At 54.9% G+C, this 17945-nt stretch overlaps 1 protein-coding gene across 3 annotated transcripts in view; it reads right to left on the reverse strand.

The window, feature by feature from the left end:
* Positions 1 to 399: 399 nt before the first annotated feature.
* TAOK1 (TAO kinase 1) overlaps positions 400 to 17945 on the reverse strand; it is a 92706-nt gene continuing 75160 nt past the window's right edge. For all 3 annotated transcript variants that reach the window (XM_083379684.1, XM_083379686.1, XM_083379685.1), the window contains 8 exons: positions 17572 to 17706; positions 15421 to 15657; positions 13879 to 14007; positions 10124 to 10327; positions 7506 to 7745; positions 6164 to 6376; positions 5439 to 5621; positions 400 to 3291 (listed from right to left, as the gene is read on the reverse strand). In XM_083379684.1, the coding sequence (XP_083235810.1) occupies positions 2830 to 3291; positions 5439 to 5621; positions 6164 to 6376; positions 7506 to 7745; positions 10124 to 10327; positions 13879 to 14007; positions 15421 to 15657; positions 17572 to 17706 (1803 nt within the window). In that variant the 3' untranslated portion in view covers positions 400 to 2829. The remainder of the gene's footprint in view (positions 3292 to 5438; positions 5622 to 6163; positions 6377 to 7505; positions 7746 to 10123; positions 10328 to 13878; positions 14008 to 15420; positions 15658 to 17571; positions 17707 to 17945) is intronic.

Here is a 17945-nt window from a genome sequence, read left to right on the forward strand (position 1 = left end):
TTGGGTCATGAAACGTCTTGCACAGGGAAACAGCCAAAGCTGACAAGAGAAGAGAATTAAGTTTTGCAAGAGCTCCAATTTGAACCGAGCGCAGCTGGAAAATCGCCTTTCACACACCGATTCCGAAAACTCACAACTGTCTCTCAGGAAAAAAAAAATCGTTTAAACGTGGCCAGCTCCCTAGGCGCGGGAGAAATACATCAAAAACCACTTACCGAAAATCTGCCTTTGCTTCCCTGCATTGCAACTCTCCAGAAGGCCCGTGGAAACTGGAGGACGCCCCACCCTCCACACACACACACACACACACACACACAATCTCCCTTCTCGCACACACGCCTGCAGGAACACCGGCACCAGCCGCGCAGACCGAAAAGACTTCAGACCGAGGCAGCCGAGTGAGGTTTGGCAAATTGTTTTACTTAAAAGGTTAATTTCATGGGTAGCCTGGTATCTGGCACAGAATGATGTACACGGCGGGGGAGGAGGAGGAGGAGGAAGAGGATGGAGAGAAAACGGCTTCCGTCGCAATCTACCCTGGCAACAAACCCCCCCCCCCAATGTCAAATTCGACGTCGCATCAGTTCGCTGTCAAGCAAAAGCTTTTTGAGGAGTGGGTGGGTGGGCAGGTGGGCTACTGGGCATGTCCAGAGTGCCTGCTGACCTAGGCTGTGTCCCCGGAAGAGGCAATTGCCTTAATTGGAGGCGTCTTTGAGGACTTGAGGAAAGCTCTTTGGATGCCACCTGGGCAGAACGAGCGGGTCACCGGGGACGCCAACGGGGAGTTTAAGCTTGGTGGGCCTCGGCCGGGGACGATGGGCTGCGGTCTCTGCCCTCCCCTCCTGCTTGCAGTGTTCATCGGCTGAACAGCCACCACCCCACCCACCCCACAAGAGAGCTCACAGCAAACTCAGGACCGACCAAGAGGCAGGTCAACCCAGAATGGGGGGGCTGTGCTGCTCCTGGCCCTCCATGTTCTCAGCTGTAGCTGTGCCCATTTCAGGTGTGTGTGTGGGGGGGTGGTCTTCGGCCTCCCCCCATTTTTTTCCCCCCAGGCCTAGCTCCAGGCCCTCTTCTGCTCCTGGCATCCTCCCCGTCCGAAGCCAAAGTGGGATGCGGGGCGGGAGGGGGGGAGGGAGGGGGAGGGGAAGAGATAGCCGAACCAAAGGAGCTGGAGTGGTGTGTGTGTGTGTGTGTGTGCGTGTGTGTTTTTAATTTAGCTAAATTAAAAGTCACACAGATTAAAAAAAAAGAAAAAGAAAAGGTCCAAACAGGGTGACACACACGAGGGGTATATTCTTCTATACAGGCATGTCACGGAGAGACTTTAAAATAAAACGACAAAAAAAAAAAACAAAAAACCTTTTAATATTTCTCAGCCCTAGAGGTGTGTTAAAAGGCGAATCCTAAAGTTAGTAGCTAGCGTTTGCTTAAAGTGTGCAAGGGAAATAATGTACAACAGAACGCCGGGTGGGGCAGCTGGTGGGAATCTGACCGAGCTGATGGCCAGCTGCTCCCGGGGACTCCGCGGGTGCCCACAGAGGGACCCCCCCTTTCCCTGCCCTGGCACGGAAGGTACCCCCGGACCCGAACACAGAGCCAGCTCCCTCTGGGGCCCCAAATGGGCCCCGCGTGGCTCCTCGGAGGCCGAGTCTCTTGCCGAGGGGGCCCACAGAAACCAAGGTGCCCGCTTGCCACGGCCTCGGCAAGGACTGGCACCGGCTGGCCCCGCCCGTGGCCAACGTCTCCAGTGGCGACAGCAGCAGCAGCAGCCGAGGAGCCGGGACTCCCCGTGGCAAGTCAAACGCCTACAACGGTTGCGGTTTGACGTGTAAACGAGAAAAATAATAATAATAACAACAATAATAATGTGGCAAGCCCGATAAAAACTGGCAAACGTAGTGTCAGGAGCAGAGAGACACACCCCCCCGCGCTCTCTTTGAAGGAGGCTTAGGGGGCGGCTTATGGCATCGTTCACACGACCTCTGGCGTCTGGGCGTGGTTGGCTGCGGGCCGGAACGGTTTGGAAAGAGAGCGGGCGCACCGGCCGGAGATCCGGCGCGGCATTCTTGAGGCTGAACTTCGCTGAGATGTCACAGTATTAAGCCCTAAAAAGGCTCTCCTGCCTTCACCCCCCCTTCCCCCCCCTCACGTGTGCACGTGTAGGCGCTCACTCGCGCGCCACCCAGACCCCCCCCCGGGGCCGAGCCGCACAGAGGGTTCGAGCAGGTGCATTTGACTAGTGCAGTTCTGTCCCAAGCCATCGCGGGCGCCGGGAAATTCTCGAGGCTGCGCATCGTAGTGCAACGGAGCGTGCGCAAGACGGCTGCGGGCCTGGGGGTGGGCGCGACCCCAAGCCTCTTCCGGCGGGCAAGGTCCTGGGGTGGCACTTTCCCTGGACCCCTCCCTACAAGGAACCGCCCCGAGGTGTGTGGAGGGGCAGCTGACCCAATACGGGGAGAAAAGGAGCTGGGACAAAGGGGGGGACCTTCTGCCTTTCCTCCTGGGGCGGCGGGAGAAACGGGGACCCCACTCTCCCCCTAGCCCTGGGGGTGGAGTTTCCACGCCCCTCCCCGCCTGCACGTAGCTTCCTTAAAGCCGGTGGGCGTCAGGTGAGAGAGCCACTCTACAGCCAAATACTATGACATCCCAAACAGCATGTGCGGAAGGGCGATGCCTGCCGCGCGAGACGGGCCCGCTGACTGGCACACCCCGAGCCTGCGCCGCCCGGGGCCGGTTCCCGGGGTTGGGGGTGGGGAAGAGGCCTGTCAGCGGGCAGACGGCACCGGCAGGGCAGCCCAGCCGTACGGGGGCACCGAACGGAAGGTATTATGTGTAAGACATGTGCGACCCGTTGGATATTTGCGAGGTGACGCTGGCACTGCGGCTCATGCCGGGCTCTGTCCGTCCCCCGGAAGGGGTCCGCCTCAGGGCCTGGGGGCTATTACGGACCCCGAGCGAGCTGCCCCGAGGCACCGCCTGCAGGGGCCCCGAGGGGTGGCCCCACGGCTGGGGTCCCCCTTGCATGGGGTGGCCCCAGGCCTGAGGCTGGCCTGCCATAGGGTGGCCCCAGGGAGGGCCCGGCCCGCCCGAAGGGTGGTGGGACCAGCTGGAGGCTCCGGGGTAGCTGTGGCTGAAGGCCTCGGGAGAGAGGTTGGAGAGCAGCATGTTGCTGAAGCCCAGGCGCATGCTCTCCGAGTCAAAGGCCTCGATTTCCCGCGCCTGGCGCTCCAGCAGGCCTCGGATCCGTTCCGTCCGCTCGTTCTGCAGAGCCAGCATCTCTTCCTCGATCTGGACAGAAAAGAAATCGGGGGAAGAAGGGGGAAGCCGTTACCCCAAAAGGCCAAACCTGCTTTCTGAGGGACCCTAGACACACACACACAGTCACACACACACACACCCCGCTTTTCCCCTTGGCTAGGGTGGGACCCCTGTTGCTGTGACAATCTTTTGAGAATCAGCTGAACAAATGAGGCCTTCTCAGCCGGGAACACTCCGCGCCGGGTGCCACGCCGGGCCGAGACCCTCCGCCCGGCGTTGCCCTGCCACCACGGAGAACACCAAAGGGGCCGGGGTCCGCAATGGATGGGGCAGAGTTTGCGGGAGTCGCAGTACCAGGAGTCCCCGACTTACAACAGTTTGCTTACGGACTGTGGAAAGTTACAACGGGGCCGAAAAAAGGAACTGATTGCCTTTTTTCTCCTCACCCTTACGACCGTTGCAGCCTCCCCAGGGTCAGGTGATCAAAATTTGGACGCTTGGCAACTGACTCCGGTTTCTGACGGTCGCGGCATCCGGGGTGTGTGCGCGGGTGCGACGTGATCCCCCTTTCCCGACCTTCTGGCGAGCCAAGTCAATGGGGGAAGCCGGATTTGCTTAACGACCGTGCCGCTAGCTTTAATGACCGTGGCGATTCGCTGAAGAATCGTGTTACTAGCTTAACGCCTGTGGCGGTTCACTTAATGACCGTGGCGAGAAAGGGGGTAAAGGGGGGAGGGGGCAAAAATTCATTTAACCCGTGTCTCGCTATTGTAACTTTGGCGTTGCAGTTCTGAACGGTCGCTAAACGAACGGCTGTTAGGACGAGGATCACTACGGATCTCACTGGTGGGCAGCAAAATTTTAGCCCTGCCCAAATTGGTGAGGCTCTCGGCATTGACGCACAGCACAGGGTTTGCGCTTCCCCTTCCGGAGGGAAGTCCTCAACTTCCAACGATCGGTTAGCGCGCGTTTGAATTTACAGTGACACTAATGAAAAAGAGGTGACCAGTCCTCGTGCTTACGACTGTGGCAGCCTCCCCAGGGCCAAGGGGTCAAAATGTGGGCGCTCGGCTTGTATTTCGGACAGCTGCGGCATCCCTGGGTCACCTGACCCCCCAACTGTGACCTCCCCAGCCGGCTTCCGAGAAGCAATGTCAAAGGGAAAAGCGGGATTCGCTTAATGACTGCCCGATGCATTTAACAACATCAAGCGTGGCAAAAAGGGGTCGTGAAACCAGGCGGTCTCCCTTAAGCACCGCCTTGCTTAGCGACGGGCGTTATGCTCTCCATTGTGGCCGTGCATGGAGGGCGGAAGGAGAAGCCGGGGAAGGGGATTGCTGGGAAATTGTGACCCACAACCGCTCGGGTCTCCTAGAACAGGGCTTTTCAACCAGTGGTACGGGTACCACCTGTGGTACATTGGCACCTGGCAGGTGGTACGCGACCATTATAGGAAAGTGGCAGCGGGGGAGGGGAATGAACCGAACCGGTGGCAGCACCGCCCAAGCCTGAGCGAGAGACGGCTGGAGCTGCAGGGCTGTCGGGGCTCAGCGGAAGCGCCAGGATCAGCGCCGGATCCAGCTGGAGCTCAGCACCGATCCTGGGACTTCTGCCGAGCCCAGAAGAAGCACCAATCAGCTGGAATGTTGTAGCATCTCCAGGGTCTTGTGATTTACGTTCAGATGCTTGGCAACCGATTCCTATTTATGACGGTCCCAGTGTCCCAGGGTCATGTGAAGGGACCAAAACCTGCTACAACCACCCAGCAGACCGAGGGGGGGGGATAAAAACCAAATACCCACCCTACCTCACCCCCACTGCCAATCCTCAACAGAAATGCTCACAATGAAAACCTCGGACAGGAGGAAGAGCACCGCCAGGCGGGCAGGTGTCTCGCTCGGCTGTGGCTTGGGGGGGCACTTTTTTCAGGGCCATTGTAACTTCGAACAGTCAGTAAGCGAACTGTTGTAAGTCGAGGACTACCTGCACTTCATCAATTTTTTCTTTTCTTTTTTTGTTTTTGGTCATCAAGTTTTTGACCCCTTGCTGGGCGACTGGTGGTCCTCGGATGTTGCCCTATCCTAAAAGTGGCACAGTGGGTGAAAAGGTTGAAAAGGCCTGGGGGGGCGGTCTCCCCAGAGGGGCAGAAGTCGGCTGCGGGTGCCTCCCCCCCGTACCTTCTGCTCCAGGAGAGCCCTGCGCAGCGAGACCCTCTGCTCCAGCTCCCGCAGCTCCCGCTCGTGCTGCGCCTCGGCCTGCATCTTGATCTTGCTCTGGTAGGCGTTGAGCAGCTCCAGTTCCTGCTGCAGTTGCATCTTCAAGACCTGGCACTCCGCCTCTTGGGCTTCGTCCAGACGCAGCTGGAAGGCAAGGCGGGAGAGGTGGGCATGGCAGGCCGGCTCCAGGGAGGGCGCCTCAGCCTTTGGCCCCCGTCGCTAAGAGGGCCGGGTGTCCCCTCCCAGAATTCCCCAGCCGGCATGGGAATCGAGGTGCACATCTACTGAAGCGGGCTGGCTGGGGGATTCTGGGAGTCGAAGTCCACCCCTCTTAAAGCAGGCTGGCTGGGGGATTCTGGGAGTGGAAGCCCGCCCCTTTTAAAGCAGGCTGGCTGGGGGATTCTAGGAGTAGAAGCCCACCGCTCTTAAAGCAGGCTGGCTGGGGGATTCTGGGAGTGGAAGCCCGCCCCTCTTAAAGCAGGCTGGGTGGGGGATTCTGGGAATGGAAGTCCGCCCCTCTTAAAGCAGGCTGGCTGGGGGATTCTGGGAATGGAAGTCCGCCCCTCTTAAAGCAGGCTGGCTGGGGGATTCTGGGAATGGAAGTCCACCTCTTTTAAAGGGGCCAATGTTGGGGAAGACTCCAGCGCTCCTCATCCAGAAGCCACTGCAGGCAGGCAGCCACTCACCGCTTGCGTGGACAGCATCTCGTTGATGCTGTGGTCGTACTGCTCGGCCAGGATGGCCAGCTTGCGGGTCTGCTCCTCCTTCAGCCGCTTCAGGACGGCCTTGTGCTCGCTCTTGGGCGTGGTCTCCAGCAGGTGGTTGCGCAGGGCCTTGTACTGGCGGGTCTGGATCTTGCAGGTGTCCTGGAACTGCTTCTTGATCTGGAGCTCCTTCGACTGGGAGGGAAGGTGGACAAAAGGGAGAGGCTGTTGGGGAGGCAGGGAGCAGAAAGCGGGATCTCTGCCCCGAGGCAGTGGGGGGGGGGGAGCCCACCTCTGCTCTCCAGAAGAACGGGAACCTCCAGCAGAGGGAAGGGCAGAGTGGATCCTGCACGCCTGCCCTGGCAGATGATTGGTCTAACTGAAGACCTTTTAGGTGCCAGGCCCACCTGAGTGTGCAGTGGGTGAAGAAGGCAGTCTGCAGTCGGCCTCTTGCCCCCAACCATCTGGGTCCTCATTGTACTGACCCCGGAAGGACGGAAGGCTGAGTTAACCTTGAGCCCCAATAAGGCTCTAATTTCCTGGCTGTGGGCAGAGTCTGTGTTCTAACCACCACAGTTTCCTTCCTCCCTCCCTCCCTCCCTCCCTTCCTCCCTCCTATCTCTTTTTCCTTCCTTTCCTTCCTCCCTCCCTCCCTTTCTTCCTTCTTGCCTTTCCTCCATCACTTTTTCCTTCCTTCCTTCCTTCCTTCCTTCCTTCCTTCCTTCCTTCCTTCCTCCATTCGCAAGCAGCAGCACTCAAGACTTATATACCGCTTTCATGGTGCTTTACAGCCCACTCTAAGCGGTTTACAGAGTCAGCCTGTTTGCCCCCCAACCATCTGGGTCCTCATTTTACTGACCTCAGAAGGACGGAAGGCTGAGTTAACCTTGAGCCCCATCTGGATCGAATTTCCTGGCTGTGGGCAGAGTCTGCCCGCAGTGCTGTGTTCTAACCACCACGGTTTCCTTCCTTCCTTCCTTCCTTCCTTCCTTCCTTCCTTCCTTCCTTCCTTCCTTCCCATCTTCCTTCTCGTCTTCCTCCCTCCCTCCGCAAGCAAGAGCACGTAGACTTAAATACCGCTTTCAGGGTGCTTGATAGCCCCCTCTGAGTGATCTACAGAGTCAGCCTATTTGCCCCCATCCATCCGGGTCCTCCTTTTACCGACCTCGGAAGGACGGAAGGCCGAGTCAACCTCGAGCCGGTCAGAATCGAACGTCCCGGCTGTGGGCAGTCAGCAGAAGGAGCCCGCCGTACTGCGCTCTGACCGCTGGGCCGCCAAGTCCGCGACTCGCTCCGCTCCCCCCACCCCCGGGGGAAAAGGTACCTTCAGGCTCTTGGGCTGCTGCCGAACCTCCATGACGTGCTTGCGCCTCAGTTCCCTCTCGCGGCGCTTGTTGTACTCCAGCTGGTTGGTCAGCTCGGTCTGGTGCTGCAGCCGGATGAGTTCGCAGCGCATCTTCTGGATGGTGCCCAGGTGCCGGAACTCCAGCTCCTGCATGGACTCGTGCTGGCGCAGCAACATGGCGTGCTCCAGGTCCTTCTGGGTCTGCCTCTTGTTCAGCTCCTGGGTCGGAGAAAGGGGCGCTTAGGGAGGGGCCGGGAGATGGGCGGGGAGGGGGGGGAGGAGAGAAGGCCGAGCCTAGGAATACGACGGGCTGGCTCTGGGACAGCGGGGGGAGGGGAGGGGGCAACACAGGCACCGCCCAAATGCCAGCGAACACCAGAAGACGGGCTGATGTTTGCCCACCCGCCTCCCCTACAGGTAGGCCACAGAGAGAATGCTTGGCTCGCGATGATCAGCCGCTGCCGCCTAAACTCTTAACGGTGGGGGTCCCTGGCGCTCTCTGGGCTGGGTGGTTTTCTGGCAGACATCTCGTGACCCAGCTAGGTGACTTGTTAGGCATATGGGTTGAAAATATATAAATATATAAACTATGTTGTTGTGACTTTAAGAAGTTAATTGGCCAATGGGTGTGTAAGTGTTCTCATGGCCACAAGAGGGAGCTAGGAACGTAGCTTCTTTCTCTCTCTGAATTCACTGCTCTCTACTATTACTGTTTTGCTGTACTGTTGGTTTACTACTGTGGTAAACCTGTACAACTGTTTATTTGACCTCTGGACCGGTAAGAAGACTTTGTATTTGGAATACTCCTTGGACTGTTACTATTGTGTATGACCTGGACTGTTTCTTTTTGACCGTGCATTTTTGTTTTTACACCACCTCAAAAGTAAAGTACTTTTTGCTTTCACAACTCGGTGTACTCTTGTGGTTACTGTGTGACTCTTACTGCTCTCAGTACCCTTCTTTGTCTGTGCAACTCCTTGGTAGCACAAGGAGACCTCTGCACAACAATCCCTAACAGTGACATAATCAGTGTTAGAAGAAAGGGGTTTGTAGGGAGGAGGAGAAGGAGGACTGTGGGGTCCCTGGTGCCCTCTGAGCTGGGTGCTTTTCTTGCAGACATTTCATGACCCAACTAGGGAACATCCTCAGTGCTAGAAGGGAGGAGGAGGAGGAATAGGAGGAAAAGGAGGAGGAGGAGGAAGACTGTGGGGTCCCTGGTGCCCTCTGAGCTGGGTGCTTTTCTTGCAGACGTTTCATGACCCAAACTAGGGAACACCATCGCCAACAGCACTGATCATGTTCCCTATTTGGGTCATGAAACATTTTGCAAGAAAACAACAGAGAGCACCAAGGACCCAACAATTCAACCCTGAGCTACAAATATTTGCTTTACTGGCAACCTCTAACTTTAAGGACGCGGGGTCTCCAACCCTTGGTCCGTGGCTTGGTGCAGGTCTGCAGCCCGTTTGGAACCAGGCTGCGGAAGTGGCAGGCGAGCAGGTGTGGAGCTGTATTTGTGAAAGCGGCACTGGGGGGGGAGGGGGGCACAAAACCATCCCCTTTCCTACCCAGCCCGCTGCTGCCACTGGTCTACTGGGCAAGGAAGGTTGAGGACCGCTGCTTTAGGAGAGATGGGTGATGGAGGGAGGGACGGAGAGGGAAAGAAGGTAGGTAGGAAGGAAGGGGAAAGAAGGATGGAAAGAGGGAGGGATGGAGGGTGAAAGGGAAGGAAGGGAGGGGAAAGAAGGGAGGAAGGAAGAAAGGAAAGGGGGAGGAAGTAAAAGGGAAAGGAGGAAGGAAGGGGGGAGGGAGGGAGAGGGAGGGAAGGAAGGAAGCAGAGAGAAGGAAGGAAAGAGGGAGGGATGGAGGGAGTGAAAGGGAAAGATGGAAGAAAGGAAGGAAGGGGGAGGGAGGGAAGGGGAAAGAAGGAAGGAAGGAGGGAGTGAAAGGGAAGGAAGGAAGGAAAGGAAAGAAGGGAGGAAGGGAGGAAGGAAAGGAAAGAAGGGAGGAAGGAAGGAAAGGGGGAGGAAGTAAAAGGGAAAGGAGAAAGGAAGGAAGGGGAGGGAGGGAGAGAGGGAGGGAAGGAAGGGGAAAGAAGGAAGGAAAGAGGGAGGGATGGAGGGAGTGAAAGGGAAAGAAGGAAGGAAGGAAGAAAGGAGGGAGGGAGGGAAGGGGGATAGAGGGAGTGAAAGTGAAAGAAGGAAAGATGGAAGAAAGGAAGGGGGAGTGAGGGAAGGGGAAAGAAGGGAGTGAAAGGGAAGGAAGGGGAAAGAAGGAAGGAAGGAAGGAAGGAAGGAAGGAAGGAAGGAAGGAAGGAAGGAAAGGGGAAAGAAGGAAGGAAGGAGAGAGGGAGGGAGGGAAGGATGGAAGGAATTGAGGAGCTTGGTCCATCCTAGTTTCAAACAGCCACTAAGCAGATTTGGGGGAGGTTGGTCGTAACTTTGAATGGGTGCTAAGCAGTCAGTCGTTAAGTCAAGGATGTATCCTCTGTAAGAAAACCCAAGGCCTAACCAGGACAGTCGGGGGAGCTGAGAGCCACTCCGTATTGATCCGATTCCTCCCAGGACCTCGTCTCCTCCCAGGGGCTCCATACGCACCTCCCGGACCAGATCCTGCTCCAAATTATGGCGCGCCAGCAGCATCCTCCTCTTGAACCGCCGGCACTCCAGCTCCAGGTATTGCCTCTGTCGCCGTAGCAGGTTGGCCTCTTCCTCTGCTTGGAAGTGCTGGATGTTCTCCTTCTGCTTGGACAGCCACTCCTGTTTCTCCTTCTTGGGGGTGCTCTGGTTCTCGTTCAGTTCCTGGAAGCCAGAAGGGGACCGTCATTGTCGCGGGGAAAAAACCGAAATGGCGACGGCCGGGTCCAGGGGCCGAAAGGAAGTGTCGGGGGTGAAACTTTGGCAGCTAGGTGCCTCCACGTTTCAACTTGACTTTAGATTAAGGGTGGGTGGGTGGGTGGGTGGGTGGGTGGGGGAAGGCGTTCCTTTCGAGAGGGCTAGATGGAGAAACAAAACTTCTGCAATTCAGCTGAAGACCTGAAGAGAGCCTGAAACCTTTTCAAGGACACCAAAATAGGTGTGGGTTTGAAGCAGACGGTTCCCGTGACAAGTGAACTTGTTTATATGGACTCCGTAAGACGTTGGGGGGTGGTGGGGGGTGGGATTGGCTGGGAAAATTATTGTTTAAGTCTATGAACTGGGGGTTAAGGCTCAGAGTGTGACTTTTGCTTCGACATACCCATGTGGTGTATTCAATAAATAGGACGGTTTTCGGAGACGGAATGAACCTGGAGTTTGATTTGGATTCTCGAGCTGAATGTTGACGGAAAGAATCTCTCGTTTACACTTTGCAAGGAACTATTAAATACAGGCAATCCTCGACTAACAACAGCTTCATTTAGGGACCGTTCAAAGTTGCGACGGCAGTGAAAAAAGGGACTAAGGACCGTTCCTCACAGTTTCTAACCGCTACAACATCCCCATGGTCAGGGGATCAAGATTCAGATGCTTGGCAGTTGGTTCACGTTTAGGACCGTTGCTGTCTCCCAAGGTCATGCAAGCCACTATTGCGACCTTCTGATGGGCAACGACAATGGGGGAACCAGATTCACTTAACAACTGGGTTGCTAACTTATCAACTGCGGTGATTCGCTTAACAGCGGTGGCAAGAAAGGTCGTGAAATGGGGCAAAACCCCACCTAACAAGTATCTCAAGGGTTGTAAAATGGGGCAAAGCCCACTTAACGAGTACCTCAAAGGTCGTAAAATGGGGCAGAGCCCACTTAATGAGTACCTCAAAGGTCGTAAAATGGGGCAGAGCCCACTTAACGAGTACCTCAAAGGTCGTAAAATGGGGCAAAGGCCACTTAACGAGTATCTTAAAGGTCGTAAAATGGGGCAAAACCCACTTAACGAGTATCTGACTTAACAATAGAAAGTTTGGGCTCTGTGGTGGTCGTAAGTTGAGGACTACCTGTACATCACCAGCTCAGCAAAACAGCCGTTCTTGCCTGGGCTAAATGGGAAGGACCAGTTTTCCCAGGCTGGCGTTCACATCCAGAAGCTGGGGCCTCCGCAGGAAAAGGTCATTTAATGATCTTTCTCTGCTAAGCCAGGCCTGCCCTGTTTCTGCCACTTCTTGGCTAGATCCGGCCCAACACTGCAGAAGCCGGTAGGCTTAGTCCATCCAAAGGAAAAAATAAATGGAATATTAAAGGTTGGGCTTTTTTTTTAAAATCCCATTTATATCCCGCCCTTCTCCGAAGACTCAGGGCGGCTTACAATCTAAGCACAAATCAATGTGCTTAGCAATAGCCTTCATTCTATGTATATGCCTGCTTATTAGGGCTTTTCACACCCCTCCCAAGCGGCATTATTACAAAGTCAGCTTAATTGCCCCCAACAATCTGGGTCCTCATTTTACCTACCTGGGAAGGATGGAAGGCTGAGTCAACCTTGAGCCTGGTGGGACTTGAACCTGCACTAATTGCAGGCAGCTGGTGTTACTTAAGGAGGCATTAGCCCACTGCTCCACCAAGGATGGGTTTTTTTTAAAATAACAAAACAAAACAAGAGCTGTGCAGGAGCGAGGTAGCCTTGAAATGTGAATGAATGAATGAATGTGACCAAGGGGGAACTCAGCCCAGATATCCTGTGTGAGCGAAAGAGGGCGAAGACGGCGTCTCCTTAATAGTTCCCAGAGTGTATCGCGGAGGCCGATAATAGAGTCCGGCAAGAGTCTGTCTAGAGGAGTGAAGCAATAAAGCACTCAGATAGGAAGGATCACCCTGTGTCATTCCTGGTTTAGGGTCTGACACCCGGGAGCAAGGAATTCTGGAAGCTGAAGTCCACACAGGGTGGCTGAGGGACTCGGGGAGTTGAAGTCCACACACGATGCGATGGGATGAAGAGAAGAGCTGGATTCCTAGGTGTGAGGGAGGGGGGAATGCATCCCAAAGGAACAAGGGGGAACTCAGCCCAGATATCGTGTGTGAGAGAAAGAGGGCGAAGACGGCGTCTCCTCAATAGTTCCCAGAGTGTATCAAAGAGACAGATAATACAGTCCGGCAAGAGTCTGTCTAGAGGTGTGAAGCAATAAAGCACTCAGATAGGAAGGATCTGACACCCAGGAGCAAGAAATTCTGGGAGCTGAAGTCCACACAGGGTGGCTGAGGGACTCGGGGAGTTGAAGTCCACACACGATGCGATGGGATGAAGAGAAGAGCTGGATTCCTAGATGTGAGGGAGGAGGGATGCATCTCAGTGGAACAAGAGGCAACTCAGCCCGAATATTGTGTGTGGGAGAAAGAGGGTGAAGATGGCATCTCCTTAATAGTTCCCAGAGTATATCGAAGAGACAGATAATACAAAAGTCTGTCTAGAGGTGTGAAGCAATAAAGCGCTCAGCTTGGAAGGATCACCGTGTCTTTCCTGGTTTGGGATCTGACACATGGTGTTGTGATTCAGGGTCAGCCTGTGGGTTCGGCAGTTGGGTCGGACGACTCAGAGGAGGAGGAGGAGGGGGGTGTTGAAGACCTTGCTGAGGGGGTTGAAGATCTTGCTGAGGGGGTTGAAGATCTTGCTGATGAGAGCCCTCAGCCAGGCCCCTCCCACTTGGTCACCACGGAGACCCAGCTGTGTGAGCCTGACAGCGTGGATGAAGATGACCCACAGCTGGCCCTGTTCAAGGACGCCCGACGCAGGAGGCAGTCAATTAGGAGTAAACAGAGGAAGGCAATGGGGCTTCTCAAAAGGAGGCAGAGAGAAGCCACGCCCTGAACTCTATATAAGGGGAATGTGTGGGAAGGGCTGGTTTGCTGAAGGCAACCGCTTGGATAGTTCGTGTTTCTTAAAGCTCCTGTTTCTTGGTTGGTGTCTTGTTTGTTTTTGTAGCTATAAATTTGGCAGACGTAATTCTAGCCTCTTGCCGTTTGTAAAAGGGTTGTCCCTGCCTTTTCTGCAGGGCTGGTAGCAGGCTGGTACAGAACACATGGCAGCGAGGAATTCTGGGAGTTGAAGTCCACACACGAGGCGACTGAGGGATTCTGGGACATGATGGAATGTAAGGAGGAACTGAATTCCCAGGTGAGAGGGAAGGGGTGCAATCCCAGAGGAACAAGAGGCAACTCAGCCCGGATAACGTGTGAGAGAAAGAGGGCGAAGAAGGCGTCTCCCTAATCGTCCCCAGAGTGTCTTATAAAGGCAGATAGTAGACTTCACTCTGGCAAGATTCTGTCTAGATGCGCGAAGCAATAAAGAGCTCAGCTTGGAAGGATCACGTGCTTTGGGGGCCTGACAATGAACAAATCAATCAATCCTCCCCTCCCCCTACCCCACCCCACCCCTAAAATTACCTCTTTGAGCTGCTCTTTGCGGAGTTTGTATTCTCTCTTCTGGGATTCCAAAAAGCTGTTGAGTTCTTTCTTCTGCTGTGTCTGGATGTGTTGCTGAAACTTCTTCTCTTCGTTAGCCATCACTTTGGCCTGCCCCGCAACGAGAGAGGAGAGAGAGAGGCTGGATCTTGCTGCACCAACAACGGACTCACCTCACTTACGCAGACCCCACCCCGACCCCCAGCTGCCTTCCTTGCACCCAGTTCTCACAGGATCCTAGAGCCGGAAGAGATCTTGGAGGTCATCTAGTCCAACCCCCTGCTCAGGCAGGAAACCCTGTACCCTAGCAGCTCCGTTCGCGCATGGGGCATGTGCTGACGCCGTGTGCATGTACGAATGGCCGCGCACCCCCCCCCCCACGGTGGCTAACAGCCCCGTTCACACCTGTGTGAACGGCCGTGCAAGTTGCCTGGTGCTAGTGACCCGTTCCCGCAGGCGAAAATGGGACGCGCGCACCCCCCCGGGGCTAGTGGCTCCGTTCGTGTCAGTACGCATGCAGCAACAGGGCTGCGGGCGCAGGCGCGAGTGGGGAGAATACGCATCCACGTGTGCGCGCACTGGCCAGTCATTTCCGTGACCCGCTGGCCAAGAATCTGCAGCCCGGTCCCGGTCCCCTACTTGTAGGTTGAGGACCCCTGACCTAGTTGGGTAATGAAATTTCTGCAGGAAAACAACCATGCTCAGAGAACACCAGAAACCCTTCATTTCAATCCTGAGCTGCAAATATTCTCCTTTATTGACACTTAGTTCCCTCTGGGTCAGCGATGGGGAACCTTTTAGAGACCGAGTGCCCAAACCACAACCCAAAACCCACTTATTTATTGCAAAGTGCCAGGGCTGCATATGCATTATGGTGCCCTTGAGGGCATTGGGGTGTGGCCCACTAGGTGGGCATGGCTGCAGTTGTCACAGCAGGCTAGGTGGACGTGGCTGGGGTAGGCATGACCACCTCAATGTTGCTCATGGGGGGAGAACACCTGTGGGGGCCGGACAGGATTGGGGGAGATCCAGGGGGTTTCTGGCGGGTGGGGCGGTGGGCAGGAGACCCAGCATAGATGGGGGGAGGCACGCAATCCTAGCTGGGACTGGGGGGCCATGGCACCGATGGGGATCCGGCTTTCCCTGCTTGGGGTGGCCTTTGGCTTGTTGGGCATGGGCATGTTCTACCATCTCTACTTGGTCTTGCTAGCTGGCCACTTCGTCTCCTTTGTGCTGGGTGGGGCTGCCGCTCTGGGTGGCAGCGGCAGCCTACTGGACCTGCGCAAGCTGCTGGCAGCAGCGGCACACGTGCCCACAGAGAGGGCTCCGAGTGCCGCCTCTGGCACGCGTGCCAAAGGTTCGCCACCACTGCTCTGGGTTTAGCCTCCGGACCCCCTAACCCTCTGTGGCTCTTCTCTGCATTCTTTCTAAGACCCCGGCGTCTTTTTTTTTTTTTGCATCGGGGTGACCAGAACGGGCACGCCGGCTTCACGCCGACCGACGCCTCAAAGAAGCAGCCCTCACCTCTTTCTCCATGGCTGCCTGGTGCTTCTTGACGAGCTTCTCCATCTCCGCCGCAAAGTTGTTGCGCTGCGTTTCGAGGTCCTTGTCCAGCCGCAGGCGGTGGTCGTCCATCTCGGTTTTCAGCTTGTTCTCCAGGGCCATCAGCTGCTTCTGGTGCTGCCGCCTCATGCGCTTGTAGCCGGACATCTGTTCCCGCAGCTCCGAATCCTGCTCGTGCTCCTGCATCTGCCTGGTCACCTGCGGAGGGACGAGAAGCCCCAGGGGCCGTTTTTAGGATGGGAAAGACACCCACCCACCCACCCCATCCCCAAAACCCTCGGCACAAAACCCAGGCCAGCGGTGGAAGCGGACCCCGAGGGCATTGGGCCGGGCCAAAGGACGGAAAGATACAGGCAGTCCTCAACTCACGAGCACAGCTGAGCTCAAAGTGACAGTTACAGGGAACGGCGCCTCGTTTTGTGACCTTTTTTCGCCGTGAGTGTTAAGCGATTGAGCTGACTCAGGAATTCTGGGAGTTGAAGTCCATGAGTCATAAAAGAGCCGAGGTTGCCTAACTCTGGTCTAGTCAGTGCGTTGAGGCTCCAGGCTAGACAGAGGCAGCCCCATCTTAGGCATGGCAGACAGCTGGATGACCTTGGCCAAATCCTCTATCTCAGCCCAAACTGCCTCACCAGGGTGTTGACGTTGGGAAAAGAAAGGGGGAGGAAGGGGAAAGGTGTGTAGAATACGCTGGTCCCCTGGAGTTATTTCTATAAATCAGGGGTGTCCAAACCTTAGTCACTTTAAGACTGGTGGACTTCAACTCCCAGAATTCCCCAGCCAGCCATGCGAGGGGTTGAAATTCTGGGACATGAAGTCCACATGTCTTAAAAGTGGCCAAGGTTGGACAACCCCTGGTATAAATAATAAAGACAGGAGATAGGTGGGTGGGTGGGTGGAGATAGATAGATAGATAGATATAGATAGATAGATAGATAGATAGATAGATAGATAGATAGATAGATAGATAGATAGATAGATGATAGATATAAATAGAAATAGAGAAAGAGATAGAGATAGATAGATAGAAATAGAGAAAAAGGTAGATATAGATCAGACATGTCAAACACAAGGCCCGGGGGCCGGATTCGGCCCGCGAAGTGGTTTCATGTGGCCCGCGAAGCCATCCTGGAAACAGTGAGGGAACGGCCCACACTGCCTTGGCCCTGGCCCAGAGACCCTCCACCTGCCAGAGACCCTCAGATCTGTCCCACTCCTGCCCAGGCCCCCATAGGCACCCTTGATGCCAACGATGTAGAGCTGGCCACGCCCACCCAGTAGGCCATACGCACTCTAGCCACGCCCACCCAGTAGGCCACGCCCACCCTGGCCATACCCACCCGGCCCCCTGAGGGCAACCTCAATGCTGATGTGGCCCTCAATGAAATTGAGTTTGACACCCCTGATATAGATAATAGAAATAGAGAAATAGATAGATATATAGATCAATAGACAGAGATAGATAATAGATAACAGACAAGATAGATATAAATAGAAATAGAGAAAAAGATATAGATAATAGAAATAAGAGATATAGATAGATAGATGGATGGATAATAGAAAGAGATAGATGATAGATAGATAGATAGATAGATAGATAGATAGATAGATAGATAGATAGATAGATAGATAGATATTTTAAATTTTAAATTGTGATTTTGACTTTTTGGGGCTATACTTAATTTAATTTTATTTTAATTTTATATTGGATTGTTTTTAAATTCTGCCCTGTAAACCGCCCTGAGTCCTTCAGGAATAGGGCGGTATATAAACCGAATTAATAAATAATAATAAATAAATAAATATTGGAGAAAGAGAGAGAGAGAAACATGATAGATTTTAGATAGGCAGACAGATATAAATGATAATTTTAGATAGATATACACAGATAAACAGATAGATGAGAATAGATGATCAGATTTCAGATAGACAGACAGAGTCACTGAAGGAGAGACCTGACTGAACCTGGCTCTCTCTTCTGTAGGGCAACTATTTTTCCACTAGCTTTTCGAAAGACAGGTGGACAGCAAGGGGGGGGGTGTAGGGGTTGTCTGAAGGGGGCAGGCCAGGGCACGGTCACTGTGCTCAAGGAAAGAGGCCGAGCCCGCTCACCAGCGATGCCGTGCGTATGGTAGCGAAGTGCTCTCGGTTGCGGTAGTGGGATCGGTGGCGCGTCCCCTGGGGGGGAGACTGGGGCTCGGATCCTCGCAGCCGAACGTCTGAATCCTCCCTGAAGTTTTCTTCCTCCTGGGGACCGGAGAAAAGAGCGGAGAAGCTGAAGGCCCTTCGGACAACACGCCGGACGTCGTCAAATGCAAGCAAGAGAGATCTGGGTCCAATATCCGCCTCTCTGCTACCGTTCTCAAAAGCCCATTTTTTTGCTCAGCAGCCCCCGACGTTTTCGGCGCCAGGGACCGTTTCTGCGGAAGACAATTTTTCCACAGACCGGTGGGACGGGGGGCGGGGGGGAGGAGTACGCCACCTAG

The sequence above is a fragment of the Vipera ursinii genome (genome assembly GCF_947247035.1).
Source record: "Vipera ursinii genome assembly, chromosome: 1".
NCBI classification, from domain to species: Eukaryota; Metazoa; Chordata; class Lepidosauria; order Squamata; family Viperidae; genus Vipera; species Vipera ursinii.